Below are 27,870 nucleotides of genomic sequence, written 5' to 3' on the forward strand. Positions count from 1 at the left end.
ATCGGCCCACCCCTCTTCAAATCTTCTTTTGCTCATTTATGGTTGATAGACAGCATCAGATTCTCCCTTTTGGCGGTGAAAGAATAAACCCTTTGGCTTAGCTTCAGAGCTTCGGGTCGCTTTCCATAAAAAGGAACGCCCTTCTGGTATAAAACCTACAGGTTTGGTTCGTGTGGGCAGTTGCCCACACCATTTCCAAAATTTCTCTTCATTTTGTATATAGGTGCCTTACAATTATTTTCCGTTTACATATATTATGCGGTCTAAGGAATGGGATTTTCTGAAATAATGCCTCTTAGCTGAAAAACCCTAGTTTTATCAACAGGTTTTATTACGTTGATAAAACGAACATGAGAGACAGCTTTACTTGCAGATCCGAGTCGTGATGCACTCGAATTGGTTAGGATTGTCTATTTGCTTAGTCACTCAGCTGAGATCATCAACTAATTACCCATTTTTTTTATATGGTTAAATACTGAAGTTTGTTCTTTTTTCAACTGTAAAATCTCATAGTCTAAGTTATTTTTTTTAAATGTGAAATATCACAAACATTACTCAATATACGTAAAAACTCATATTAGGAGTTATTCAGTTTTAATTGATAAAGAAATCAAATATAAAATCCTGACAGACTTACATTCTTCATTTGTTTATAGAAAAAATGCATTATAAAAAATTATAATCTAATCCAGCTGAGTCACGTAGTCAACTCTTTGATCTGGTGACCCAGTATTCAGCCGATCCGAGTTCAAGTCAGAGCTTGTTAACTATGGTAAAAACTGAATTTTGTCAATACTGGCTCTTTCCGAACTCACTTTTGGCTTCACCCAAATAAAATAGTCACAACTGAGTTTTCTTGGGTTTGTCAAATTTTGATGTCATCTAAAAATAAGGTTTGAAAGAAAAGGTAATGCCAATTAGTTTAAGGCTGTTATTTGAGATTCTAAATAGCATCGTAACCTTTTCTAACTAAGTCTTATTTTTGTTTTTCAATAGTTTATATATATATATATATATATACAAAATAGCAAACAGCAAGAACTTGTTGATGCATGGTAGGCCACTTTTAGGTGTGGACAAAAAAACCAGAGGCTTATTTATAGATATAATATTAGGAGTAATTTGATAGGAACACATATTAAGTGAATTGTGTTTGAGTTCAAATATATATTTTTTTATTCATAAAAGAATTAATGGTTCCTATGATGCCGTCAATTTTTTTTCATATTATGTAAAAAAAAAAGAGAGAATGACTTTCACGATCACAACTTCAATTAAGGCATGTTGTATACAAAATTAGTATTCATAAAGATGTTAACATGCTTATATTTTGTTTAAAATATTTTTCAACAAGAATTTAAGCTGCATGGTTTTTTTTCCTTTAAGTGGTCTTGTTGGATATATCAAATTCATCAGCCAACGTGAGTCTCAATTGTGCATATTAGTTGTGGAAAAAACATGGTCGACACTATTAGGCAGATTGCCTTTGGAGTATAAAGCATATTTTTGGTGCTTTGAGGCGTTGCGTTCAGTTCAACTTGTGCATTAATAATTCCCTTTTTACAGCACAAGAGGTTGATGCATGTGGCGCTCAAAATAAAAACTAGCTGTCTAGCAACTCTCACTCCAACAAATTGTACCAACCCCTTGTGAACACGTTCCCTTTCAATTTCTTTCTCTATCTCCATAAGTATATGTTTCATTTTCATGGTTTTCGTTTCCTGTACTTTGGCCTATCACAAAAGTATGAATAATTTCTCATTCTTCTTCTAGCAGAAACAATGCAGGCATTTTGGGATGTCCATTCCAGCTTTCTGAAGATGGGATAGAGCTACAATTTGCCATTAACTACATTGGTAAGCATGTATCTTGTCAACCCTTTCTCATGTAGTCATTTATGATTCTCCTTCTTTACATTTAATTCATCTTTCACAAAATACTACTTGTCTCTTTTTAACACAAAAAGGATTTTCCTACTTTAATATATGGTACTTTATTAGTCTAACTTGCTTCTCCCAATATACTGATCTCACGAGCAATTAATCCAGCAAGTTGGCATTCTTGAGCGCGAATATATAAGTAAAGAGAGAGAAAAAAAAAATTAGTAAAAATAAAAACAATGAGAAAAAAGTATGAAATAATATTTGATGATAAAAAATGACATGCTACCTTTTTTCTCTTTGTTTTCTAGTCTCAACCACCAATTTAGAAAAGATTAAAAAGTTGAAATTATACCTTGTCCATTAAGCATCTAAGTGACTCACGCCTACATATATGCCGAATGTTAGTAGAAATTCAGAAATTTGTCACTAAAAAGAGTCATTAGTTTTAACAATAATTTTTGCTCTTTTTAGTAATCAATTTTTGAATTTTAGTTATATGGCATCATGCGGTACATGGTAGCAATGACTTTTCAAACTCACACACTCATATACAAAGAAGGGTTCGCATGAGCCCTGGTCACACCTCAATTTTTTTTTTAAAAAAATTACATGTAAATTTTAGAAAATTTTACTTGTCTTATATAAAAATTTCAAAAAATGATATTTTCACTTATGTCAAAATTTAGTAACTTTAATTCGGCCTTCTTCATAAAAAATTTTCTTATATATATATATATATACATATACACACAACTCACTTTAAAATTTTAAGCAATTGAAGGAAGATAGCAGACTTCTAAGAGAGTAATTAAGGAAAGAAAGTGAATGCAGGGCATTTCTTTCTGACAAATCTTCTGCTGGACAAAATGAAAGCCACTGCTCAGGAGAGTGGAATAGAAGGCAGAATTGTGATCGTGGCATCGGCAGGCCATAGCAGGACATACAAATCTGGCATTCGATTTGAAAAGATCAATGATCCTTCAGGGTGCTCCCTCTCTCTCTCTCTCTCATATATATACATGTCTGTGTGCAGGCCCCCCCACCTTCTTTCCCCAGAACAAAAAAGATTTTACATGTATTTTTTTAGAAAATTTCATTTTATTTGTTTAAAATTTTGAAACTATCGAAATTTTGAAACTATTGTTTAGACCTCTTAATTAAGCCTGGGCACCGGGCCGGGCCGCCGCCGGGTACCCGGTACCCGGCCCGACTCGGTCCCGGGCCCGGGCCTTGCTTTTATAGTAGTCGGCCCGTTAGTTACCGGGCTCGGCCCGGCCCGGTAACTAACGGGCCGGGCGCGGGCCAGCCGCTTTGATCGGCGGCTACCCGCGAAGCCCGTTGTTTTTTTTTTTTTTAAATGAACTTCGTTACTCGTTAGGGACCTAGGGTTAAATAAAAATGAACTTGAGCTTAGAGAGTTAGTGTTTACTTTTCGACCTTTCGTCGTCACCGTCGCCCGTCGAGACTCGAGAGATTGCATTTGCGGCATTGCCTCCTCTTCGCCCATCGGCTGCTCCTCCGGTCGTCGCCGTCGCCATCGGCTGCCTTCTCCGGTGACCGTGTGCCGGCTGCCGTGAAGGTCTTCAGTCTGTAAACTATCAATGTGCTTATAAAAGAACTTGATACTCCATGGTGTTTCATCATCTGAAGCTGTAAATTGTGTTGCCTCCTGCATTCGTTGTGTCTGAGTTTTTTCAATAACGGGCCGGGCCGAAGCCCATCTCAGCCCGCCCGGCCCATTATTAATCGGGTCGGGCCGGGCCTCGAGCCTTGACCGAAGCCCGAGGCCCGATATGACTTGGGCCCGGCCCAGCCCGTTTAGAAACGGGCCGGGCCTCGGGCCGGCCCGTTTAGGTTATTGGGCTTCATTTTTACATTTTTAGGTTATCGGGCCGGGCCCGATGCCCAGCCTTACTCTTAATGAACCATTCGGAGCTCCAACCCTGAGAGGGTGAGAGAAAGAGAGCGAGAAAATGTGTGTGTGTATATATATATATATATATATATATATATATATATATATATATTGTAGCAAAAAAAAAAAACATAGTGTGGTTTGTGTGCGATTTTGTTCGTTGAGAAAAAAAAATGCTTTTTATTCGTGAGTTTGAGCTCCTTTTGTTATAGGTACGGGCGATTTAAAGCTTACGGGCAGTCCAAACTCGCAGCCATTCTTCATGCAAGAGAGCTTGCTCGACGCCTACAGGCAAGTAGACTGATTGTCTCCTGGGAAAGAAGCCACATGAAAAGTTAACTTACTGAAAAGATACCCATGCAGGAAATGCAACTGCTTAAATCTGGTTAATAAATTTTTAAAAATGCTTTTGCACGACTTACTAGACTAACAATGGCACTCTAAAACATCTAAAGAATACAAAAGAACTTGTATTGATATATGATCATGTCATCTTGGTTTCTACTTATAATGCGGATAAAAGCCGCAATCAAGGCAATTAAACTCTTGGGCTCATTCAACACTTGAAGTTCTTAAGCCCAACTATTTAGCTATGCAAGTCGAGCTTTTGTCAGTCAAATTGTTTGAAGTTTGATCTCTCTCTCTCTCTCTCTCTCTCTCTATAGGAGGAAGGAGCAAAGGTGACGGCCAACTCTCTGCATCCGGGAGCCATACCAACAAACATAGCCCAGTACTACATAAAAAATATGGGTAACACACCCTACTTCCCTTCTCTTTATGTACATTTTTACGTAGCTAATTAATTGCACCTTCATCTAATCAAATTGTTCTTCAGCTCCTCTCGCACCTCTCATCTTTATATCCAGTCCCTTCTTGAAGACTGTCCAGCAGGTACCAATACTTTCCTTCTCCTTATTGTGTTCAGCTTCATATAAACTGCAAGCCAGAACGATCAACATTACAGGAATTAAGTTTAGCGAACCAAGCCAATACCAAATACTTATGTAAAGACTACTTAAAAGTTCTTAAGCCAAGATCATGATACTTTGTTGACTCTTATTATGTCGCCCCAGTAAGGGAGTGCTATCCTGATGGTATGAGGAGTATTCATCTGGGTTGAGGGGTTGCCGTTCTTGAGGTTAGTGTGCCTAGGTCTTACAACCTCCGTCCCCCCCACCTAGGGATGTCAACGGATTGGATTCGAATCGAAGATACCCTTCATCGTATCCGCTTATTTGGATATTCATATCTTTCGATTCGAAATTCAGTTTCAAATACGAATAAAGAAAAGTCATATCCGAATTCAAATCCAAAATCTGATTTTACAATCTGAATCCGATCCTAATATGATTTTTATATTTATATCTGAATCCGAATCTGAATTTTTGAACCCGATTTTGTCAATTTTCAAAATGTAGTAGCATTAGATACAAGATATTTGTCTAAAAATGAATCTAATTTGAATCCAATTGGATATTTATGTATATTGGAATCTAATCGGATGCCATTTTTAAATCTGAATCCAATCCGATTTCTTAATTGGATATTAGATTTTCTTTTATATCTGATTTTTTCAGATCGGGTCAATCGGATGTTCAATTCAAATAAGATATATTGACGTCCCTACTCCCAACCAATAAAAACTCTCTCTCCAGCCAGGACAGCCCAAATTGGACCTGAAAAGGTCAGCTTAGTCCAATGCACTCCAGCCATCAGATAATGCAAAGTCGATATGCTGTTCAAAGGATTGACTTTATTTCAAGGATGTCAATATATCCTACTTGAATTAGATATTCAACTGAACCCTTCCAAGAAAATTGAATAGGAAAAAAAAAAGTAATATCTTACTAAGAAACGAAATCAGATTTGAATTTAAGAAATGACATTTGATGATTCAGATATACATAAATATTTGATCAAATTTAATATTAAATAAAAATTCTATATCCAATGCTCTTACATTTTGAAAATCGGTTCAAAATTTGGATTCAAATATGAACGTGAAAATCAGATTTGGATTGTGAAATTGGATTTCAGATTTAGATTCAGATATGGCTTGTCTTTGTTTGCATTTCTAATCTATGAATTCGGAAAAAGCGAAAACAATTAAGAGTATATCCGATTAGAATCAAATCCATTGACATCCCATTCATTCCAACGAGTCATGTTGCATTTTAGTTTTCAGTGTGGCTCTTCGTTAATTTGTCGTTCCAAAAAAGAATTTTTCTACAGCTTTGCAGTTTTGTCCTTATAGAGGGGGCTCTTTCTGGTTCCGTGGCGGCATCTATTTTTGGAAAGCCAAAACAAGCTGTACTTCTTGAGGTTTGTTAATTAATACAATCGCTGCTTGTGGTTAACACTAATTAGCAAAACAATATGAATTTCGGGGTAAAAGTATATAATTTCTTGAACCAAATTGCGAAATAGTTTACATTAAGGATCCTAGTGTCATAAACACCCGTTTAACCATGCACCAAAAAAGAATATTAAATGACAATAAGGAAATAAAAATTTTTATAATTCTGGCGTGCGGGTGATGAGACTAATTTTTTAGGTAAAAGAAGCTAGATAAATCAAAGATTACTTTTAACATATAATAAGTAATATTGTCGTTCCTGTAATCTTATTACACTTGAATGCTTTTGCCAGTTCATAGTCAAATATCTGTCTTGGATATTAATCAGAATGTCCGAAAACCTACAGGAAATTGAAATGGTAAAATATGTAGGAAAATAAAAGTTTTCTTTTACTAATTTCCTTGTCTGTTTTTTTTTTCTATAGAAAAAATTGATAAAAATTAGTTCAAACTTCCCAAATTTATATTAAAATTGTAAAAGAAACCTACAAATGTTTAACATAAACAAACAAAAAATTTGAAAAATCCTCAAAAAAGAAATCATATTTTCACCTAGGGATCGGTTTTTGTTTAGCATTCTTATTGAAATACCTTGAGAAGATCGTCGATAGTCAAATGCAGTGCATTTAAGTTACTAACACCTACCATTGCTCCTTCACGTACAAGTAGTAACACATAAATCGCAAATTTCCAATGTCCTGTAAAATCTAGTTAGAAGTTTGACGCAAACGCAAATTTCCAATGTGTGGACAAATTTCAGGGAGCAGCAACGACCTGTTATCTGGCTCTGCACCCAAATATTGAAGGCGTTTCCGGCAAGTACTTCAGTGATTGCAACGAGGACCAGCCAGCAGCTTATGGCAGGGACGCCGATCTAGCGAAAAGGCTCTGGGAGTTCAGTGAAGAAATGACAACCGCAAAGCTTCCGCAGAAATAGTTTCCAATCTTACAATCGCCTGATCACTGCCCACGAAAGTGTACTTCACAGAGTATTGAATCAGATCTAGTTCACTTTCAGTTCTTTCATTTCTCAGGCGATTCTTTGAATCCCAACGAATCTTTATGGTTTAATCTACAAGACAAGCTCAATCTCAGATTGATGGTGTACTTGTGCAACTTGTATCCAGGGGTGGAGGGAGGGCGGGGCAGCCTGAGCCATGGCCCGGTGAGCGTAGGAATTTTTTTTTTATATATTGAAAAAATCAAAATTTTTTAGTATGGTCCGACCTGTCGCTCCTCTTGGCCCGACCTATCCCTCCTCTTGGCCCAACCAGCTGACAGTTTGGCCTGGTCTTAAAAAAAAATCCTGGCTTCGCCTCTGCTTGTATCATCTTGTATCATCGGCCATGACCTTGAGGATGAAACCTTTGTTTTTGGGAAGATTCTCAGGGCAGTAGTGGCTTTAGAAAATGGAAAAGAAGCAGATTGATTCGTTGCCATCATTTCTTAAGTTAGTGTGGGGCGTCGTTACCGAAGTCAGCCTGAAGGACTCTTTTAATTAATTAAACAAGCTCACTTATATCTTGAACTCAGACTCATTTGATAGATGAGTTGAGTTGGATCCTAGCTCTAGTTCTTCAACTCTTGGCGACCTTATCTTGCTTCATCTGCCATTTAACGATCATTTCTTGCATGCTAGTAAAATGTGCCAATCAAATACAATTTACTACCAAACATTAAAACTTGCCTCCTAAACGTTTCAACACCAGTAAGTAATCCACAAAAGTCACCACTAGTTCTGCAACACTTCATATATCTTTGTTTGTCACCAAAGAAAACTTTAACATTACTTTGGTCCTACTATATTTTTATGATATTATTGTCAGACGTAGTTCTAAAGTCAAACTAGAACAACTTGTTGGCCACTTTGCTAGAGATTCTCTATCAAATGTCTCGAAGTGATTCACTGTTTCTTAGGCATAGAAAGTAAGAGGCATAAAGATCAGTGAACCCTATCTCAAAGGCAATGTATATAATATGCAGGATGTAAAGCTCATTGTGACCCACATATCTCCAAATCATCTTGTTTCGTGGTATAGAGGACTCAAATTCAAGGAACCCACTCTATATAGAAGTATTGTCCAAGGTCTTCAGTATGCCACTTTACTAGACCTAACATCATATCAATTAACCAAGTTTGTTAGTTCATGCATGGTCATCAGAGAAACGTTGGAGCTATATAAAAAGAATATTATGATTTATAGAAGGAACATTAAACTCTGGATTACATAATACAAAATATGATTTTACTCGAAGAGTATATTGCGATGCAGACTGGCCTGGTTTCCCCGCACCACATGGGAGATGTGATAGTTTTGGAAACCAATTTTATTTCTTGACACTCATCCAAACGAAAGTTTATGACAAAATCGAGTACAAAGGCATAATACAAAGTTGTTCCTATGGCAGTTGCCAAACTTTTCTAGTTGAAACAAGTCTTAACTGATCTTACCTATTCTATCAAGGATGCTCAAGAGAGATAGTGTAATTGTGATAATATAGGCACAGCATATTTTGTTGTTGATCTTATTTTTCATGTTTGCATGAAACATATTGAGGTAGACCATCATTTTGTTTGAAAGAAAGTTGTTTGGAAAGCTGTTCAAGTCAAGTTTGTTCCTACTGAAGGTCAGGTTGCTGAAATTCACAGAAAGCTCTGCTTGGTCCTTGTTTTTCTTTCTTAAGTAACAAGGTCAATCTCCATGAGGTGGAGCTTGGCTTGAGGGGGCATGTTGAGGATAAGAGGATATAACGCAAGGCAGGTGCCCATATCAAAACCACTTACAAAATAATCTTGTAAAACTTGTGATTCTCTATCTACTTCTAGTGGAGACAGAGTTTCTAAAACAGAGCACTCCAATGTCTTTATTTAATAGATGAGTTGAGTTGGAGCATATAGTGCTTCAACTCTTGGCAACCTTTAACTTGCCTCCGTCTTCTAAAATTAGCTTTCTTGTGTTGACTTAATTTATTACTTCCGACATGCCAGTTATAGTGCCACTCAATAATGTTCTGCAAGAACCGAAGGACCACTCAATCTTGTGGTTGAGAATTGCTCCCGAAATACATTTGGGGTCTGACTTCCATAGGGTCCATTCAATTTGACATGCGACTTCTTTTACAAAGAGGTGCAGTTCTGTTCACGTTTGGAGGTGGTAATTCTCATTGATGCCAGCACTGCCATAGAACTCAGTGTTGGGGTTTCGTGACCATTAATCGAATAATATATTGAGTTGAAACTTGGACCAATGTCATAAGAATCAGATTCTAATGGGGCGTTTGATGGTTTGGAATTTTGATTCAAGAATGAAAATTGTAGAATCGTAATTCCTCCTTAAACTATAAAGAAACCAAAATTCCAGGTTTTAGTTTCCTAATTCCGAAAACAAACTACCATGTTTGTTTAATCATTTCAATTTCTTGAAAAATAAACATTTTGATTCTAAAATTCGATTGTCCTTGGTATATTAAACGCCCCCAAAATCTATCTGGGCAGCATGAGTGATGATTCAGCAGATGGCCCAATAATATGAAAAAGCTTTGGACTCATTCCTGAATCGGAAAATTTTATTACCATTAGTATTATGAAAATATTCAAAATGAAAAAATTAACACCTGAAAATAGTAGAAGTATATATACCTGATCTATATTCGAGGCAAACTATATTTCAGATGATCTGAACCAAATCTATTTGGTCCCGATTTAGTCGGATCGAGGTTGAATGTTCATGATGATTATTATGCTAAGCATCACATATATATATATATACTAGACTACTTGTGAAAGGGACAAAAATCAGACCCTTTAAATTTGTTTGAAAAAGTATTTTAAACAAAATGTGTACCTTGTAATGTGTTTATAAACATAAATTTAATATGAATCACGTCTTAGTTCAGGTTTATTTTTATAAAAAACTTGATCTTTCTCCTATCAAAATTTTGAAGATATAAGATCCATTCATTTTTTATTATTAAAGAAACATTATTAAAATAAAAAAATGACTCACTTAACTTATGTTTTTCACCAACTTACTTTTAAAATAGATCAGATTGCCAAGAAAATGCTTTAATAATGAATTTTAATGAGTGTATTTTTGTCTGGTATTTACCAACTTTTATATAATATATATATATATATATATATATATATATACCAACTTTCCTATATTTTTGTTGTTTTCTCGAATATATTTAAAAGACTATTAAATGAACGTCTTTCCGGCCGGTGAGTCTGATTGGAGAGTTAGCAGTGTAACGTGGCAGGTGTAAGTCTCAGGTTCATTGGCCATCCGTAATAATGAGTCATAATAGTAACAGTAACAGCAGGATCTAGACTCTCTTCCTTATATACCAGAAGCACTTGGGGAGGACGATTTTCCTTCTCACCCACCGATTTCTCATCAAATCTCCTATCACTGCTACCTACCTGCTTTCTCCAGCCAGATTGTCTTGCCGGAAAGGGGATGGAGCGGCTTTGGAGTTGGGTCTGCAGAAAGAAGTCATCAGGATTTGGTGCTTGTTCTACCGCCGAGGAAGTTACAGAGGGAATCGATGCTTCCAACATCACCACCATTGTCACAGGTCTCTGTTCTCTCTGTCAAGCCTTATCGTGCTCTGTTTTTATTCCTTTGTTTTTTTTTTTTGGGAGGTAGAAGTTTTGTTAGAGTCCCCGCAAAGAGAGAAGAACCATATGCGCTGGTAATCTAGCACACAAAAAAGACAAAAGAAACAAACAGGAAACTAGTAATCAAGAGTAGGCAAAAGGTTTTGCTTAGCTTCTTATTCGTGAAACGTGCAGGGGCCACCAGTGGGATCGGCATGGAGACTGCGAGAGTTCTTGCACTGAGGGGAGCGACTGTGATCATTGCTGCAAGGAGTAAGGTGAGAGGTGAGAAAGCCAAGGTGAAGATTGCGGAGGAAGTGGCGGATGCCAAGATCGAAGTGATGGAGCTGGACCTCAGCTCCCTTGCCTCCGTCAGATCATTCGCGGCTGCTTTCCTCTCCTCAAACAAGCCCCTCCACCTTCTCATGTACGTCGATCGACTGACCCTCTTTAATCTTCTTTTGCTTATGGTTGTTCAACAAGATCGCCTTCTTTTTTGGCTTAACTGTTACTCTTTTTTCTTTTTTCTTTTTTGGTTAAAACGTACTTAGAGTTTTTCTTTACATGCTTGTTTGAAACAAGAAACAAGATGCACAGTTTTAGATCGTAAAAGAATTACCTTGCCTTTTAGAAGTGGTTATATGTACGGCCTGTTGAGTGGTGGACCTAAGTGGTAGCTGGTGTGACCTAAGTGGTAGCTGGTGTGGGCAGTTGCCTCATAAAGTTTTTTTATTTTTTGTATTAATGTTTTGATATATTTAATTACCTGTATATATAAGTGCTTTTAGAAGTATTAAAGTTATTGAATTAGTGCTCCTCCACCTAAATTTTTTAACTCCGCCAGTGCTCAACTTCCATTGTATGATATGCGTCTCTTTTACTCACTTTCACAGCATATGTGAACAAACAAAAATGAGTGGCAAAAAATTATTCATTACATTTCATCTTTCTCAAAACACAACTGCGTGTCAGCGAAGGGCCAGGTAAAACCCAGGCTCATGTGTTTAGACACCGTTCAATTTGCTTGTCCTTATCTCTGTATATATGTTTGGTAGTCAAAGTTTTGGAACACATTTCCTTTACATTATAGCAACTCATAAAAAAAAATGAACAATTTCTTATTCTTCTTCTAACAGAAACAATGCAGGCATTTTTGGATATCCCTTCCAGCTTTCTGCAGATGGCATAGAGCTACAATTTGCCAGTAACCACATTGGTAAGCCTGTATTATGGTATAGAGCTATCAGAGTCACCATTATATATATATAATGTTGTATGCTTAAATTAAATTTGTTGCCAAAAATTTACTAGATTGACGTTAGCTGCATTATATAGTGGGGCAACAGTTTATGGTGTCTTTAGCAATGATTTATGATGCTTTTAGCAACCAATTTTTAAATTTTAGCCATAAGGCAACATGCGTCACATGGCAGCATTAACTTTTCTATATACTATAGAAACTACCGTCATTCTGTCTGTAAAACAATTAGTAGATAATAAGCATATTGCTGCAGATATAATTCACTTCAAATTTTCAATTAATTGAAAGAAACTACCTGACTTCTAAGACATGTTAAGTTGCACTTTGTCCAACTTGACGCCGTTTTAAGGCAACTCGTTAGCAGTACCTGCCAATTGACGCCCTTTATAATTTTGAAAGTAAGTGGCTTTTAATTTTAAAGTGAAGAAGGGAGTAATTAAGGATCCAAAGTGAATGCAGGGCATTTCTTGCTGACAAATCTTCTGCTGGAGAAGATGAAAGCCACTGCTCTAGAGAGCGGAATAGAAGGAAGAATTGTGATCGTGTCATCGGCGGGCCATAGCATGACATACAAATCTGGCATTCGATTTAAAAATATCAATAATCCTTCAGGGTGTCTCTCTCTCTCTCTCTCTCTTCCTTTTTCTTTATGTATTCCCATTTATTGGCTTTCTCTCATTTTTTTCACATATGTATATATATATGTGTGTATGTCTAGGAGCGGAGTGGCTCATAAAGGTTCAACTTTTCACAAAAAGAAATTTTACATGTAATTTTAAAAAGATTTTATTTAGCATACATAAATAGTTGTCCCTGTCAAAATTTTGAAACAAATTTTTATCTCTCTTCTTTCGTGTGGGGGAGAGATAGAGAGAGAAGGGTACACGGTATATACTGTAGCAAAAAAAAGTACTGTTGTTCGTGTGGGATTTTGTTGCTCGATAAAAAGATGGTTTTGCATCTTGAGTTTGAGAGCTCCTTTTGTTCGTGACAGGCACGTGCGATTTAAAGCTTATGGGCAGTCCAAACTCGCCAACATTCTTCATGCCAAAGAACTTGCTCGTTGCCTACAGGCAAGTAGACCGATCACCTGCCTGGAAAGAAGCCAAATGAAAAGCAATTGATTGCTGAAAACATCCCAAAATTGCGCATGCAACTGCTTAATCGAGTTAATAAATTGAAATGATGCCTATGCCATGCATAAGTGAAGCAACGACTTGGTAGACTAGCAATAATATTCTAAATCTCGAAAGAATATAAAAGAAATTTATATTTATATATGATCATGTCATCTTGGTTTATCTTTATAATGCCAATAAATATCTCTCTCTCTCTCTCTCTCTCTAGGAGGAAGGAGTAAAGGTGACAGCCAACTCTCTGCATCCGGGAGCCATACCGACAAACATAGCCCAGTACTACATCAAAAATATAGGTAAGACACCCTACACCTCTTATGTTAACTAAAAAAAATCCCAGTTTTACTGACGGGCCGGAAGTAAGCCGTCAGTAAACCCCACCCCACCTTTAACTACATTTAATTTTTTTAAGGAGCTAATTGCTCTTCATCTAGTCGCATTGTTCTTCAGCTCCTCTCGCACCTCTCATCTTTATACTCAGGCCCTTCTTGAAGACTGTCCAGCAGGTACCAATACTTCCCTTTTTGTGTTCAGCTTCATATAAATTGCAAGTTAGAACGATCAACATTACAGGAATTAAGATTTGTGAACCAAGCCAATACCAAATACTTATATATAGACTACTTAAAAGTTCCGAAGCTGAATGATCGATGTCATGATACTTGTATGTTTCTCTTGTTATGTTTGGTTGCTAAAAGAGCGTCATCCTGATGGTGTTGGGATAAAATGTGGATAAACACGAATCTACTAAAAAAGATTCAACAACGAAGTATAGCCCAAACCGATCATGCAAGAAGCAACAAACCAACGACCAAGCAATCATAAATGCACAAGAAGATTTTTACGTGGAAAACCCTTCTAAACAATGAGGGTAAAAACCACGGGGTACTACGACCCAAAACTCAATCCACTATAATCAATGATATAAGTTTTCCCACGAGGGACTACACAAAGCCAACCCTCCAACAATAATATCTCAATAAAACTATATGAGAAAAACAAGGGAAAATTATCACCGATTGAATGCCCAAAACGTGGATTGGGAGGAGATGCGTTCCGCCTCCTCGTTGGAATCGAATCTTGCTCTAGCCAAATGCTCGCAACCTTCTCTTCCTCTTCTCCTCTCTCCTTTCCTCTTCTCCTTCTCTCCTCTCTTCTTCTCCTTCTCTCCTCTTGTTGTGCAGCCACCAAGAGAGAACACAAAAGAGAGCACACCTCTCTTTTCCCAAAAAACGGAACCCTCTTTTTCCCAAAAAACGGAACCCTAGGGAGAGACGTAAGAGGGATTGAGAGAGGGGGGGGCACATCGCGTGCCCCTCTTTTTCTTCCGCAGTGACGGGCCGCATCGGGTCCACTTGAGGCTGGACCCGACCCAACAAGCTCCCCCTCCAGCCTCAAGTGGGAGAACATACTTGCAAAATGAACAAAATTAATATACTGCCTAAAAGGCAGTCATCCCAACTAATTCTCTACACATATCATGTTTCTCTTTAGGTAGAGACTTCGTCATCATATCTGCAGGATTATCATCGGTATGGATCTTATCAAGAACAAGCTGCTTCGACTCTAGAACATCACGTATCCAGTGATACCTTACGTCTATATGCTTTGACCTTGCATGAAAAGTAGAATTCTTTCCAAGGTGAATAGCACTCTGACTGTCACAGTAAAGCATGTACTCGTCTTGACTAAACTGAAGTTCCTGCATGAACCTCTTCATCCATAGAAGCTCCTTGCTCGCCTCTGTAGCTGCAATAAACTCTGCTTCAGTAGTAGATAATGCTACACATTTTTGAAGTCTGGATTGCCAAGAAACTGCACCACCTGCATATGTCAATAAAAAACCAGATGTAGATCTTCTCCCATCAATGTCTCCTGCCATGTCTAAATCTGTATAGCCAACAAGAATAGGTTTTTATGCCCCAAAACAAAGTGAAAAACTGCTATTCCCACGAAGGTATCTCAAAATTCATTTAACTGCTTTCCAGTGTTTCTTTACTGGATTTGAGACAAACCAACTAACAACTCCAACTGAATGAGCAATATCAGGTCTAGTACATACCATAGCATACATCAGACTACCTGTGACTGAGGCATATGGAATCTTCTCCATATCTTCCTTTTTTGAATTTGTCCTTGGACTCTGCTTGGTGCTCAACTTGAAATGCGCTGCAAGTGGGGTGCTAACAGGCTTTGCCTTGTCCATATGAAATCTTTGAAGTACTTTCTCAATGTACTTCTCCTGAGATAGCCATAGCTTCTTCGACTTCCTATCTCGTGTGATCTTCATACCCAAAATCTGATTAGCAGGTCTCAAGTCTTTCATAGCAAAAGACTTGCTCAACTCCTTTTTCAAGCTTGAAATTCTCGAGATATTATTGCCAACAATAAGCATGTCATCAACATAAATCAACAAAATGACAAAATCATTACCTGAGAATTTCTTCACAAATACGCAGTGATCTGAAGTAGTCTTGGTATAGCCATACTCCCCCATAAATGACTCGAACTTCTTGTACCACTGCCTAGGTGCCTGATTCAGACCATACAAGCTTTTCTTTAATCTGCAAACATGGTTTTCTTTACCTTTCACAAGAAAACCTTCTGGCTGCATCATGTAAATTTCTTCATCAAGATCACCATGAAGAAAAGCTGTCTTCACATCCATCTGCTCGATCTCTAAATCAAGACTGGCTGCCAAACTAAGAACAACTCTGATAGATGACATCCTGACCACCGGTGAGAATATCTCGTCGAAGTCAACTCCTTTCCTCTGATTGAACCCCTTCACAACCAACCTAGCTTTGTATCTTGGGTTTAGAGAGTTTTCATCATGTTTCACTCTAAAAACCCATTTGTTTCTCAATGCCCTCTTGCCTTGGGGCAACTCCACAAGCTCGAAGGTGTGGTTGTCGTAAAGTGACTGCATCTCATCTTTCATGGCTTCCATTCACTTTTCCTTGTGCACATCATGCATAGCTTCTTCATAGCATTCAGGCTCACCACTGTCAGTCAACAAAACATAGTCATGTGCGGGATATGTAGTTGAAGGACGCCGCTCCCTCGTAGATCTTCGCTGTCGATCTACATTTGAGGAAGAACCCTCCAAATTATGATCGTCACCTTCGTCATCTGAATTAGGAATATATGGCACGTCTATTTGTCCTTCTCTATCATGTATCTGCCCAACAGCATCATCTGGCACTGCTCTTGAAGTATTCTGCAAGGGAATAGGATCCACATCAACTGGCAAATAGCTGCTATGAGAAGAATTCTTTACTGCTTTCTGAATATCCTCAATATTCTGATCTTCAGCAAATACAACATCCCTGCTTCTGACAAGCTTCTTTTCAACTGGATCATACAATCTATAACCAAAATCATCATGGCCATAACCCAAAAACACGCACTGCCTGCTTTTTTATTCCAACTTCGATCTCTCATCCTTTGGTATATGCACAAATGCCCTGCATCCAAATACACGTAAGTGCTCATAGGATACATCCTTCCCATACCAAACTCTATTAGGAACATCCCCATCCAAAGGAACATGTGGAGACAAGTTAATCACATAAGCAGCAGTATGTAAAGCTTCACACCAAAAAGAATCAGATAACTTAGCTTCAGATATGAGACATCTAACTCTCTCCATGAGTGTCCTGTTCATCCTTTCTGCCACGCCATTCAATGGAGGAGTCTTAGGTGGAGCCTTCTGGTGCCTGATGCCATGAGATCTGCAATACTCATCAAATGGACCAATATACTCTCCCCCATTATCACTGCGAACACACTTCAGCTTCTTTTCAGACTGCCTTTCAACCAGTGCATGAAAATCCTTAAAAACACCAAGGACTTGGTCTTTCCTCTTCAAAGAATTGACCCAAACTTTCCTGAAAAAATCATCAATAAACGTGACAAAATAAAGTGCACCACCATGTGAACTTACTTTCATAGGATCGCATACATCTGTATGAACTAGCTCAAATGCTTCTGATTTTCTGGAAGGTGGATGACTCTTGAAAGAGACCCGCGTCTGCTTCCCTGCAAAACAATGACTGCATTTATCAAGTTTATCCTTCTTTACATCTTGTAGAAGATTCTTCTTGATCAAGAATTGCAGTCCCTTGTCACTCATATGTCCCAGCCTCCTGTGCCACAACTCTATAGATTTCTCATCTTGTGTCACATATACCATGTCTCTGGAAATCGATGCCTGCATAGTATAAAGATTATTGCTGCATCTCTTGCCTCGAGCAATAATCAAGGAACCTCTAGTAAGCTTCCACTGGCCATCACCAAAAGTGTTGTGATACCCTTCTTCATCGAGCCTTCCTGCAGAGATAAGGTTCAAATGCATGTCAGGTGCATGTCTCACATCTGTCAGCTTCAATAGAGCTCCATTCGCATTCTTCAAAATGACGTCGCCTTTGCCTACAACATTAGACAAAGAACCATTACCCATTCTCAATGTACCAAAATCACCAGAAATATATGAAGAGAAAAAATCCTTATGGGAAGTAACATGAAGAGCTGATCCACTATCAACAAGCCAACAAGTATCGTCTCTGGCAACATTAACCATGTTAGCATCACAAACAACAAACATTTCATGTTGTGCAGCTGCTGCGACATTGTCATCTCGGTCATTTTTCTTCTCCTGTTTCTCCCCAAATTTATTCTCCTTCTTCAACTGAAAGCAGTACTTCTTTATGTGTCCTTTCTTTCCACAGTGGTGGCATTCCAAGTTCTTATATCTCGATTTGGACTTGCTTCTGCTTTTATCTCTGCTTCTGTCACTCTTGAATTTACTCATCCCCCTGTTCTCTATGAAAAGAACCTCTGTCTGAGAAGAGCAACCCTGAGATTTTCTTCTCATCTCCTCATTGAGGATACCTGACTTAACAGTCTCTAAAGAAACAACCCCATTAGCTACAGAGTTAGTAAGCGAGACTCTAAATGTCTCCCACGAATCAGGCAAAGTAGCAAGCAATAATAATCCCAAAATCTCATCTTCAAATTTAACGCCCATACTGGATAACTGACTAATGACCCCCTGAAAATCATTTAGAAAATCTGACACTGAACTGCCTTCCCTGAATCTCAAATTCATCAATCTTTTCAGAAGAAATAATTTACTACTTCCTGTCTTGGAAGCATAAAGATTTTCTAATTTTGCCCACAAACTACATGCATGATTTTCATCTTGAATATGGTTATAAACATTTTCATCCACAAATTGTCGAATGAAACCACAAACTTGTTCGTGTTCAAATTCTCATTCTTCGTCAGACTTAGAATGGGGCTTTTCTTTGGCAAAAACTGTGAGGTGCATAGCCTTCACAATCTTTCATCTTATTTTTGCATAGACTATAATTAGTCCCATTTAGACTAATCATACGGCTAGTACCAAAATCAATTTTGTTATCCACCATATTGGCTCTGATACCACTTTGTTGGGATAAAATGTGGATAAACACGAATCTACTAAAAAAGATTCAACAACGAAGTATAGCCCAAACCGATCATGCAAGAAGCAACAAACCAACGACCAAGCAATCACAAATGCACAAGAAGATTTTTACGTGGAAAACCCCTCTAAACAATGAAGGTAAAAACCACGGGGTACTACGACCCAAAACTCAATCCACTATAATCAATGATATAAGTTTTCCCACGAGGGACTACACAAAGCCAACCCTCCAACAATAATATCTCACCAAAACTATATGAGAAAAACAAGGAAAAATTATCACCGATTGAATGCCCAAAACGTGGATTGGGAGGAGATGCGTTCCGCCTCCTCGTTGGAATTGAATCTTGCTCTAGCCAAATGCTCGCAACCTTCTCTTCCTCTTCTCCTCTCTCCTTTCCTCTTCTCCTTCTCTCCTCTCCTCTTCTCCTTCTCTCCTCTTGTTGTGCAGCCACCAAGAGAGAACACAAAAGAGAGCACACCTCTCTTTTCCCAAAAAACGAAACCCTCTTTTTCCCAAAAAACGGAACCCTAGAGAGAGACGTAAGAGGGATTGAGAGAGGGGGGGCACATCGCGTGCCCCTCTTTTTATTCCGCCCGTCACTTAAGTGACGGGCCGGATCGGGTCCACTTGAGGCTGGACCGGACCCAACAGATGGTATTGAAGAGTGTTGGTTCAGGTTGAAAGTTACCGTCTTGAGGCATCAGACGTATAGACATGTTTCAGTTTAGTGGCCGGATCCCTTTTTGGAAAGCCAAAACAAGGTGTACTTGTTGATGTTCGTTAATCAACAGATCCGCTACTTGTGGTTGACACCAACTTGTAAAATTATATAAATTTCAATGTAAAACTATATAATATATTGAACTGAATTGTGAAATAGTTTACATTGAGGATCCTAGTGTCCTAAACCCCCCTTTTAACCATGCACCAAAAGATTATTAAAGGTTAGTAAGGAAATGAAAATTTGATGAATCCGGCATGTGTGTGATGAGCCTAATTTTTTAGGTAAAAGAAGCTTGATAAATCAAAAATTACTTGTAACATATAATGAGAAAAAAAAGCCTAATTTTTTAAGTAATTTTCTTCCCGGTTTTTTCTACTAATTTTCTTAGAAAAAACTTGATGAAAATTAGTGGAGACTTCCCACATTGGTATTAAAATTCTAAAAGAAACATAAAAATGTTTAATATAAACAAAAAAAATTGAAAAATCCTAGAAAAAGAACGGAGATTTTCATTTTTGGGATCAGATTTCCTGTTGCATTTTTATTGCAATGCCTTGAGAACATCACCGATATGCAAATGCAGTGAATTGACACCTACAATATTGCTCCTTCATGTACAAAGTAGTGACACATCAGTCATAAAATTTCTAATGTCCTGTAAAATCTAGTTAAAAGCTTCACCCAAACCCAAATTTCCAATGTGTGAACAAATTTCAGGGGGCAGCAACAACTTGTTATCTGGCTCTGCACCCGAATATGGAAGGCGTTTCCGGCAAGTATTTCAGTGATTGCAAGGAGGACCAGCCAACAGCTTATGGCAGGGACGCCGATCTAGCGAAGAGGCTTTGGGAGTTCAGTGAAGACATGATAAGCACAAAGCTTCCACAGCAATAGTTTCCAATCTTACGATCGCCTGATCAATTACTTCACAGAGAATTGAATCAGATACACATCACTTTGAGTTCTTTCATAGCTCAGGTCATCTTTTCGGTTTAATCCAGTGTGATCTTTGTTCTATGATACGGAGCTGTATCTTAATCTATACGATATGAGAACGATACACAAAATGCATGTGTATCATGGCGGTATTGATCATATCTTACAATACAGCTGATACAAGCCTAATCTTATGATACGGCTTTGTTTTAGAAAAGGGTCTATGCCCCTTTTTTGTTGAGATTTTTTTTTTCCTTTCATATTAAATGGGTGGAGATAAGGTAGGGCCTGCTTGGGCCTTGGCCCCACCTAAAAAAAAATTAAACATTTATATGTAATTTTTAGAATTTTTATAAAAATTTTGAAAAATGATATTTCGACCTTAGTTAAAATTTGGAAACTTTAATTCGGCCCCTCTCATAAAAAATTTCTAGGTCCAACCCCGTTTTCAACGCTTTTAATAGTTGTTGAAGGTTGAGCTTTCATTATATTAAAAGGAAATTTGCAAGAAATCATGGGCGTAAGGGAAAATCACTAGTTTGAAGGGATGACGATGAAGATGAAGAAGATAATGGTTACAGCATATTTTTATTTGACAATGAACGGCTGGGGATTATACGTTTGAATGTGATGTAAAATATTTTAAAGTTTAGACTTTATCTTATCAATGTGTGGTTGCTTATGAACGAAAAATCATGAACGTCCATTATTTGTGTAATGAGTTCACGTTTTTCTTGATTTGTGTAGGCAAGGCTGGTGTTCATGTCAAAACCACTTACCAAATGACCTTACAAATCTTGTGACTTAACACCTTATTGGAGATAAAGTTTCCAATTAATTTCCATATAATTTATGTCCCATATTTTACTTGTTGACCTACTTCCGTTCTTTTGCTTCAGTTCTTTTGCTTCACATATATACCTGTGAGAACCCAAAATTTGTACAAGTCTAAAAGACCATTTTACCCTTCACATTCAAAATTAATTTTCATACATCAGATTTCAAGACTAAGGGTCACTGCCAAGTCAAACAAGCAGATTTTACTCTCTTGTTGAGCACCTATGTCAAGGTTGCCTACATTGCTATTGTCTTAAAATGACCATTTTACCCCTACAGCCTATCAACTTTGCCCTGAAATTAAGCATTTTTTACTAGAACTTTAAGTTTTGCGTAACACTTGAGCAAGTAGGATATTTATTTCCTTTATAGGACCTTAAGAGTCATTGGAGTCGACTGCCCTAGCTCAGCTTAGTGTACAGTCATTTTTGGAACACCAAAACCATGTCAAAGATTCTCTCTTTATCTCTCTCTCTTTACAACACCAGACATAGACAACATAGTCTACATATGCACAATCAACGAACTTAATCAATCTTAATAAAGCCAACCTACTTGGCTCAACTTCCAATCGTTTGTCTAAAGGAGTTCACTTATTTGAAACTCGACAACATAGTCTATACATGCACAATCAACGAGCTTAATCAATCTTAATAAAGCCAACCTACTTGGCTCAACTTCCACTTGTTTGCCTAAAGGAATTCACTTATCTCAAACTCACACTCATTCTTCATGAGGAGTTCAGTTAAGCTAGCCAACTGAAAGTGAGTTGCCTTCATCTGACAACAAATATGCACCAGAAAACAAGAAGGTGGGAGTTGTGGTATTTTGAAGACTGTTAAAAAAGAAATAATTTTTAAAATTTTTAATTTTTATATCCATAAAAGGGCTGCCTTTTGTACTGACAATCAATGTTCACAGGTGTGTAATTTTTTTGTACATTGGATCTTTGACCTTGTTGGAAACTTCTGGAAGGGAATCTAGTGCGCCAAAATAGGAGAACAGACCATGCCAAAAAATCAGGAAAAACAGAGCAGATCGAGTCTAGCTAAATCATAGCAGATCAAGATCAAGAGATAAAAAGATTAGCTTCCTTTTTTCTTGCTGTAAAGATCATGTTTATCAATTTCCTGTTTTTGTGCTCTCTTCTTCTATATATTGGAGTTATATTGAGATCAGATGTACTTCAACTCAATAAGATCATTCTCTTCCCTTCTTGTGGATGTAGGCTTGAAATAGTCGAACCATGTAAATCCTTACTTTCTGTTTTTTGTCTAGCTACTGTTTCTCTTGGATACAATATTTTTTTAACATGGTATGAGAGCAGTTGTTCTTGAGAGGGAGTGCTTCATGCTGTCTGCTGCAAGGTCATGTCCATTGATTCTAAAGAAATCTGGTCACCAAAGGTTACACCAGCAAGCGAGAATCATTCAAGTAGCATCGTTTTGTTCGAGAGGATCATTCGTGAGTTTTTTTGGGCCTGATTTAAAGGCAAATTGCAAAAGATCTAGTAGAAACCAGAGTATCGCCGAAGAACAATTTTTGTCTAGCCAGGCTTCACCTTTACGACAATGTTTTTTTTCCAATTTCTTTTTGGAATTGGGAATCTCTTTGCTCCCGTAACAAATCCTCCTGATTTTCTGCATTTATTACACTCAGTTTCGACTATTTGGTTTTTGTTAATTGCTGGAGGACGGGAATCTTTGTGAAAGAAGAAACAGGGACCGCCAGGGGAATATCGCCGATCGTTTTTTTAGCGACGGTGATTTTTTTTTTTGGTGACTCCAGTTGTCGCGCAGGAGTTCACTCGAATCACATGTATCTGCAGATCACTTCTGCACAATTACAGATTTTTTGGAAGTGCACTGAAGAAAGCGATAGACCTTCCAAGTTTCGCCGGTCACTTGGTAGCCGTCTGTAATTGAAGACGACGATTCATCACCTATTCCCAATGCTGTTCAAGATTGGTTTAGTTCGGTGATTTTCAGAGAAACATGTCTTGTTCAGCTAGATTGCTGTAACAAGTTCGTTCCTCCTGCTGAGTGCAGACGTATTTAAATTTGTCTATTCCGCTGCTTGCCGAGTCATTGTTTTTTTTCTCTTAAGTTGGGCAAAAGCTGCTCGATTATTCCTTAGTGGGTGACCAAAACTTGGATTCATCAATGGCTCTATAAAACAGCCTAACAAAAATGATCCAAAGTACAAAGAGTAGGAGTAGAAAACGACATAATTATGTCATGGCTAATCAACTCCATGGAGCTGCCGATTGCAAATCTGTTTCTTTACCAAGAAACAACAAAAGAGGTTTGGGATACCTTAAAAGTAGGGGTGGGCATTGGGCTGGGCCAGGTCGGACCGGGTCAGCCCGTCGGGCCCGGCCTGATATCCTGGGTCCCGGCTCGGGCCCGACCTGGCCCGACCCGTTTGAGCCTTCATCTGACGGTGTTTAGATGTCCTTCTTGACCCTTCATCTGACGATGTCCTGCAAATAGTTTTATTAAGTGGAGACCTTCGTTCCTCGCTTTTGAAATGCCTTATGGATTCTTCGGCAAGAGGAAGGATCGAGAACGCGGCTCTTGCTTTCTCTTGTTTTATGGTTTTTGGACATCCGAAAGAAGAAGAGCAGAACAAGAGAGAGGGAACCAACCTTGAGGAGGCAATGAAGCTCGTCGAGCTCAACTGGTGGCTTCCGGAGCTTATTCCTAACTTCGACGAGTTGTTCATCCTTCTCCACGGCCTACGCCATCTTCCCTTCGAAGACCGCACACAAAGACCTTGACCCTAACCTACCCAACGCCATCCCCGACAAGGAAGCACTAAAAGCACGAAAAGCAACGGAAGTCCTAGGGCAATAATCATAAGTGAACGATAGACCAGCAACCGGGTAAAAATGCGGGCAAAAGTTTCACGGAGATAACTCAACACATAGTTGAGATGGAGTCTGTGAGTTAATGTGTCGAATCGGGCCAGGCCGGACCGAACCGACCCGGGCTGAATAATCTGGCCCCGGCCCGGCCCGACGCCCAGGCCTACTTAAAAGAGTTATATGGGGAACAAAACAATCTGGCTCATATATATGAAATTCAAAAGGAAATCTCTAAGCTTACTATGAGAGATAAGCCGATTCATCTGTATCTTGGTCAATTACGAAGTTTATATGATGAACTGTTGGAATACCGACCAGCCACTTTTGATCCTGATGTTTATACACGTAGATCTGAAGAAGATAAAATCTTCAAAGTTCTTGCTGGACTAGCTGATGATTACGAAGCTGTCTGAAGTCAGATTCTGACGACATCTCCTCCTCTATCACTTAACAATGTGGTGCTAGACTATACAAAGAGAGGTAGCTTATCGAAAAGTTATGAACGTGACTTCAAAAAATAATAGTGAAGAAAGCCTTGAAACAATGGTGTATTACGTCAATAATAAAAAGGGAGATTCCAAACTACCCAATGACAGTAGCAATGGCTAGAGAATCCGAAGCAAATTCAAATGCAATCATTGCAAGAAGATAGGACACACATGTGATAGATGTTGGGAGTTAATTGGTCATCCAACTAGAGAGAAATCATTATCCAAGCAACCAGATTTGGCCAACTTTGTGACCAAGGAAGATCTTGAAAAGTTCTTTCAAAAATTTTCAAAGAAGAATCTAGTTTCATCTCAACCAGTTGAATATGAAGGTAAGAATCATGCTCTTATTTCTGTTTCTGCTGCTTCTACTTGGATTGTTGACTTTGGGACCACCAATCACATGAATAGAAATTCTTTTAAAATTACTAGTTTAGATAAAAAACAAAAGTAGCATGTTTTTACTGCAGATGAGACACCTATAGCAGTAGAAGGAGTTGATAGAACCACATTTATTGAAAAAGATATTAAATCTAGTGTTCTCTATGTTCCTAAGATATCTGCCAGTCTGATGTCTGTGAGCAAATTAACAAAAACTCATAATCGCTTGGCTATTTTTTCTTCAAAGGAGGTGATTTTTCAGGATCAAAACTCAAAGAAAGTGATTGGTAGAGGACGCGAACAATGAGGTTTTTATATAATTGATGCATGCGATGCTAGTTTTCTTACTTGCTGAATAAAAGAGTCTGAGTACCAAAAGTGGCATGCTCACCTTGGACATATCTCTGATAGAAGTCTAACTCAGCTGGTTCCTAATCTCACTATTGAAAGTTGGGCGTGTGATGCTTGTGAGTTTTCAAAATCAACAAGATTGCTATTCCAACCTAATAGTGAGAGATCTTCTATTCTAATGTGTGGGGGCCTGCCCTTGAAGAATTTTATGTTGGTTTCAAGTATTATGTCTCGTTTATTGATGATAAGTCTAGAATGACATGGATCTATTTTCTTAAAAATAAAAGTGAAGTTCCCACATTGTTTGAGGAATTTTATAACATGGTTCTCACGCAGTATGGTGCTAAGGTACAAAAGCTTCGGTCAAATAATGGAGGAGAATATGTCAATGACATTCTAACAAATTTCTTGAAAGAGAAAGGCATCCTACTTCAATATACATGTGCAGGAACTCCCCAACAAAATGGAGTTGCAGAACTGAAAAATCGTCAATTACTCAATATTGTTTGATCTCTTATGATGCATATGACTGTTCCTTCACGTTTTTGGACTGATGCTATTGCCACAGCTTGCTATTTAAGCAATAGAACTCCAAGTTTTAGCATTGATGATAAGATTCCTATGCATTTCTTTTAACACGGACAATTTCGATTCAACATCTCAAAGTTTTTGGGTGCAAATGTTATGTTCGTGTTCAGGAAAGTTTTAGAAACAAGTTTCAGAAACGAGCTACAAAATGTATTTTTTTGGGTTACTCTAGTAGAAAAAGAGGATACAAATGTTATGATCCTATTTCTGCTTGTGATGTTAAGTTTTTTGAGCAGGAGCCATACTTTGGAGCCTCAATTCAGGGGGAACAAATAAGTAGTGAAAATTTGTAGCATAGTGAACAAGTCTGGCCTCTCATTGATGTTTTTAACAATGTCCCTGCTGCCGACCACCAGTCTATAGAGTCTAATTTCACAGATCATAGAGAGGAGTCAATCATGGAAGAACTTTAACAACTATCCCCAAAGATCGACGTATCTGAATAAACCAAAAGCCAAGGTCCTGAGCCACCTATTCGTTGTTCCACTCGTAATACCAGACCACTAATCAAAGTGAGTGACTACTACACCTACTTGACTGCAAACAAAGTTCATTCAATAGAAAAATATATAACATTTCAAACTCTATCTCGCCCTTACCAAACCTATGTGTTAAATACTTACTCTCAAACCGAACCAAAAACCTTTGATGAGGCCAACATGGACAGTAGATGGATACAAGCTATGAAAGAAGAACTTACTGCATTGCAAAAAAATCAAGCTCGGGATCTTGTACCTCTCCCTGAAGGAAAGAAAGTGGTTGGATGCAAGTGGGTGTATAAAATAAACTTTAAAAGTGATGGGACTGTGGAACGATTTAAGGCTCGTCTGGTAGGAAAGGGTTTCATGTAGACTGAAGGAATAGATTACAAAGAAACATTCTCTCTAGTCGTCAAAATGAACACTATCAGAATTTTGCTTTCTATTGCAGCTAATAAAAGGTGGGACCTAATGCAGCTTGATTATAAGAATGCTTTCTTACATGAAGAACTTCATGAAGAAGTGTATATGGAGTCCCACATAGTGTTCCAAACCAAAACATGTATGTTTGTAAGTTAAAAAAGGCTTTATATTGGTTAAAACAATCTCCTCGTGCTTGGTTCTCTTGCTAAAGTGATGTTCTTACCCAGATTGGTTTTAAAATATTGGTTTTAAAAGGAGTTCTGTAGATTACATAATGTTCACCTATGCTAAAGGTTTGAAAATTGTTATCTTACTGGTTTATGTAGATGACATTATTTTGACAGGTGATGACACAGTATTCATGGCCCAAGTCAAATAGCTCCTTAATAAGCAGTTTGAAATTAAAGATCTAGGTGTTTTTAAGGTATTTTTTAGGCATTGAAGTTGTACACTGACAAATGAATTTTTATTTGCCAACGAAAATATATTCTTGATTTATTAAAAGAGACAGGGTACATTGGAGCTAAGGCTGCAAACAGTCCTTTGGAACTAAACTGCAAGCTGCGCAAAGAAGATGGAGACATTGTTGAGAATGTTCAAGTTTGTCATAAACTCGTAGGTAAACTCATATATTTAACAGTGACCAAGCCTGATATTGCTTATGCTATTAACTTAATAAGTCAGTTTATGCATAAACCAAGATCCACACAGTCGAAGCTGCACATAGAGTGTTGAAATATCTAAACGGACTCCAAGAAAAGGAATACTCATGAAACGTGATCAGCAACTTGAAGTAGTTGGATATGCAGATGCTGATTGGGCAAGAGATCCAAATGATCGCAGATCTACATCTGGTTACTGTACATTTGTTAGAGGAAATTTGGTAACATGGAAAAGCAAAAAACAAGCTGTGGTGGCAAGATTAAATGTTGAAGCTGAATACAAAGCAATGACTGATTGTGAACTTATGTGGGTCAAAGCATTACTAAAAGACATGAACATTGAAATAAAGAGAGCTATGAACTTAATGTGTGACAACAAGGCTGTAATATATATTGGAGCTAATCATATTTTTCACGAGTGCACCAAACATATAGAAGTTGATTGTCACTTTATTAGGGAGAAGGTTCAAGATGGTACCATCACAACTCCACACATTAAAAGCGAGA

General features: G+C 37.9%; 1 protein-coding gene across 13 annotated transcripts in view; it reads left to right on the forward strand.

The window, feature by feature from the left end:
* Nucleotides 1–27,870, forward strand: part of LOC116249184 (short-chain dehydrogenase TIC 32, chloroplastic-like) — a 60,518-nt gene that overhangs the window by 707 nt on the left and 31,941 nt on the right. For 2 of the 13 annotated variants that reach the window (XM_050077075.1, XM_050077074.1), the window contains exons 1-7: nt 10,499–10,735; nt 10,953–11,184; nt 11,894–11,973; nt 12,478–12,631; nt 13,013–13,091; nt 13,366–13,450; nt 13,567–13,660. The exons of 2 other annotated variants lie outside the window; for them this stretch is intronic. In XM_050077075.1, coding sequence (XP_049933032.1) covers nt 10,618–10,735; nt 10,953–11,184; nt 11,894–11,973; nt 12,478–12,631; nt 13,013–13,091; nt 13,366–13,450; nt 13,567–13,646 — 828 coding nt within the window. In that variant the 5' untranslated portion in view covers nt 10,499–10,617 and the 3' untranslated portion in view covers nt 13,647–13,660. Of the gene's footprint in view, nt 1–1,776; nt 1,857–2,705; nt 2,869–4,010; nt 4,090–4,463; nt 4,549–4,633; nt 4,690–6,914; nt 7,233–10,498; nt 10,736–10,952; nt 11,185–11,893; nt 11,974–12,477; nt 12,632–13,012; nt 13,092–13,365; nt 13,451–13,566; nt 13,661–20,069; nt 20,488–27,870 lie in introns of those variants that run through there. 9 more of the 13 variants (XM_031620621.2, XM_031620638.2, XM_031620629.2 and 6 more) reach the window with 9 other exon arrangements.

The sequence above is a fragment of the Nymphaea colorata genome, chromosome 1 (assembly GCF_008831285.2).
Source record: "Nymphaea colorata isolate Beijing-Zhang1983 chromosome 1, ASM883128v2, whole genome shotgun sequence".
Classification (NCBI taxonomy): Eukaryota; Viridiplantae; Streptophyta; class Magnoliopsida; order Nymphaeales; family Nymphaeaceae; genus Nymphaea; species Nymphaea colorata.